Source organism: Naegleria gruberi (genome assembly GCF_000004985.1).
Source record: "Naegleria gruberi genomic scaffold NAEGRscaffold_119, whole genome shotgun sequence".
NCBI lineage: Eukaryota > Heterolobosea > Eutetramitea > Acrasida > Naegleriidae > Naegleria > Naegleria gruberi.
Genome location: NW_003163208.1, coordinates 1 through 3405, shown reverse-complemented (window position 1 = coordinate 3405; position 3405 = coordinate 1). Strand labels below are relative to the sequence as shown.

At 32.8% G+C, this 3405-nt stretch overlaps 1 protein-coding gene across 1 annotated transcript; it reads left to right on the top strand.

Moving 5' to 3' along the window:
• Positions 1 to 2035: 2035 nt before the first annotated feature.
• On the top strand, positions 2036 to 3397 carry NAEGRDRAFT_76344 (uncharacterized protein; the record flags this gene model as incomplete). Its single annotated transcript, XM_002668690.1, has 1 exon — positions 2036 to 3397. One exon carries the CDS (start codon positions 2036 to 2038, stop codon positions 3395 to 3397), a length of 1362 nt encoding a protein of 453 aa, XP_002668736.1.
• Between the last annotated feature and the right edge of the window lie 8 nt (positions 3398 to 3405).

Here is a 3405-nt window from a genome sequence, read left to right as displayed (position 1 = left end):
TAACAGCCACTTGTTTCGTTTTTTCAAATGGTAGATATTTAAGAACAAGTACAAATTCTCCAAAGAAAATTCTGCTTTACAATATGCTTTGAACAGGTCCATTTGATGCTNTGATTCAAGTACTGAAAATATAGCACCATACAATGATTTCTCAGTCAAGTTGTTTTCTTGTGGCTGTTTTTCTTTTTGATTTTCATAATGGATATAAATCTTTATTAGCAGGTCAACCCGAGAATAAATATGGCTCTTATAAAAACTTATAGTAAAGATAAGAAAAAAAATAGGAGATTCGAATAAGATGGGATAAACTAAACTGAAATTAAAATAAATAAAGATAACATTCGATGACATCTGAAACCTCACTTCAATGAAAACTTACCAAGAATCATTGAGAGCGTAAAAAAGGTTAAATAAGGGTGGGACTAATTGGGTGGGAGTTAGGACTATTTCCACAATTTAATGATACCATGACTTTAAGCAGGAATATTCTAGATGGAATTCTATTTATTTAAATGATTCATCCTCAATGGCTGTAAACGTTTCAGCAAATACCAAGAAGGCTTATCTTTATCAATTGGAAATTGTTGATTCCACCCCAACTTTGCCTTCTTCTGACAAATTGAGTGATGTGATCAAGGTTGTCAATGACTTGGAAATGGAATTATTGTATAACTTGTTGGATACCTATTCTCGCTTCAGTGTATCTGAACCATTCAAACTTTTGAAGAGAATTGATTCAGAGAAAGAATTGTTAGCAAGCGCCTTTGTTGAAAAACAACCCCAAGATTGATGAATTTATTAAATACCATAAACAATAGTAGCTCGTTCTACTAGTATATTCTGAAGATCTTTTGCCTTCTTGTAGATTCTAAATTCTGGAGTGTGAATGAATCTTGAAAAGGTATCACCAATAAATCAAAACAATCAGAAACACTTTGCTTGGTTACTTGTATTTCGTTTGGTTTCTCTGTTTTGAGTTCTGAATGTTTCCTTCAAAAGACAGAGGAATGAATTCTTCTTCCACTTCTTATTTTTATGATCCAAGAACGACTATGCAACTAATCCATTACACTAAATGTCAGAATGCAAACAGTGTACGAAATTGAAACAATATACGTATAGGTGCCTGGCTCAATAGTGTTCAGTCTTCGTAATATTAATTAAAATAACCAATAAATAACATTAATTGAAAATGATAAGGAAGGAGATGTAACAACAAGCAAGCAGCAGTACTATTGAACAACAAGATCCACGAAGCCAAGTACAAGATATGAAGTTAAATCTACACTTGCAAGAGAACATCCTCTTCCACTCCACAATTTTCTTCCTCATCCTATTAATTGCAAGAGAATAGTTCAATATATTGCAGTATTAAAGCATCCACAATGATCTGGACCAAGACAAAAAACGTGTCCAGAACAAGAGAATCAGTCACAAGAACCTTTTCCACTACAGAGCTATGTATTGGTTGTTTCAGAATAGAGAATTCGATTACACTAATAATCTGAACATGATCTTACTGAATATCCAGTAATACAGTAACACGTCTTCCAGAACAAACACTCTTATCTAGTATAATCCATAACAATAGCCAAAACATGAATAATCGTCACAATGTTCCCCAGTCCAAGTATTTCAACTAATCTTGTAGAAGTTCTATTAAAAATTGATTCACCCTTTCCATAGAGAATGGCATCACCATTATTTTGCATAAGGAAACGAAAAGGAGCAGTACCAATAAATAGGATTCGATGTTAAACAAAGCCGGTACTCAATGTACCAGTTCCATAAATTTCCAGAGAACCCTTAGAGGACAATCTCAACTGAAATGGCTCTCTAAAACCACTTCCAATAGAAGGTGTTGTACTAATGATTGCATTAGAATTTAATAAATCATTATACAAACTTGGGAATTGTATAGTTGATGATGAAATATTTCTTCCCATCAAGCCAAACAATGATGAAATTCTCATATTATTACATTAAAAAAATGGCGCAAAAAGATTGGTCATCCACTTTACAAGAATAATAAAAAATGGGTCAAAGTTCATCTAGTATTATTAGATCCAATCCTTCGGAGCAGCATTTTCATTACGAGAGATTTCCCAATAATTTACTAGTGATGGGTTCATATTTCGGTTATTTTGCAACGAGTCACTTTAAGGATTGGCACCGAATAGATTTACATACAAAAAGCAGTCAACGTGATATGTATGATGATCACGATGATGCAAATACATTGAAGTTGTTTGGAACGTTGATGAAGCAGATAGTGGGTGGATCATTGGAAAAGAATTCAATTGATGAGAATAATAATGATAATAATAATTTAATGAGAGAGGATTATGTTCCGAATGTTTCATATCTGAGTGAATTTGCTGAATTGTCGAGTCCTATTGTGCAAGTTGTTAGTTCGGGAAATTGTCAATTATTTATTGATTTGGAGAAGAATGTAAAGATGTATAGGACTTCAAAGTTTGAAACACATGATTTTACAATGAAAAATTTCAGAGTTTTGGAGAGAAATGGATTCGAAAAGAGAAATTTGATAATGATTGGATCAAATCAAACGTATTTTTATTTCATTTTCAAGGATATGACTATTGTAGTGTATAATCATGAGAGAAATCTTGTGCAAGTAATTGATTTTTGTAAGGAAAGTGAGAAGGAAATTATTGACATATCTCGAGGTTGTACTGGAGATTGTGCCTATATTCTCACTAGGAAGCAAGATGAGTATGAACTATTGGTGGAGAAGGATGGTTGTATTGGTAAAGCAGAGATCGGCGATTTGGTAGGTCAACTGAATAATGTGAGATTTCTATCAAAATATGCTGTAGTCACAAATGATAATAAGATTTACATTTTGGCCATGATTATTTCTCACAACCAAGGATTTAAATATAGGGAAACAACCTTTGAAAACAAATCACAAATCATACAATTGGAAAGCGGATTTGATCACTGTGTCGTTCTCACACAAGATGGAAAAGTTTATGCAATGGGAATCAATCAATATTCTCAATGTGGAATGCTTCCAGATCAATCGAATATTGTTAGACAATTTGTTGAAATTATTCCACCAACAATGTATCATTCAAGAGTGTTGCGGATTGGATGTGGATCTACTTATACTGCTCTTCTTACAGAAAGTCATATTCTTATAGTTGGTAGATTTACTGGAAGTACAGGAACTGTGTGTAAGAATAGAATAGTCCATGCAGGTAATGGAACGCCATGGCTTGTTTCTAAAAACTTATTTGGAATTAATGATATTTATTGTGCTGGATGGCATTTATGTGCTATTCAAACAACAGAAATCAATAAGGAAAGACTTTTTGCAAGATTGTTAAATAATTCTCAATGGTTTTCAGATGTAGAAATTTTACTAACTTGATGATATAC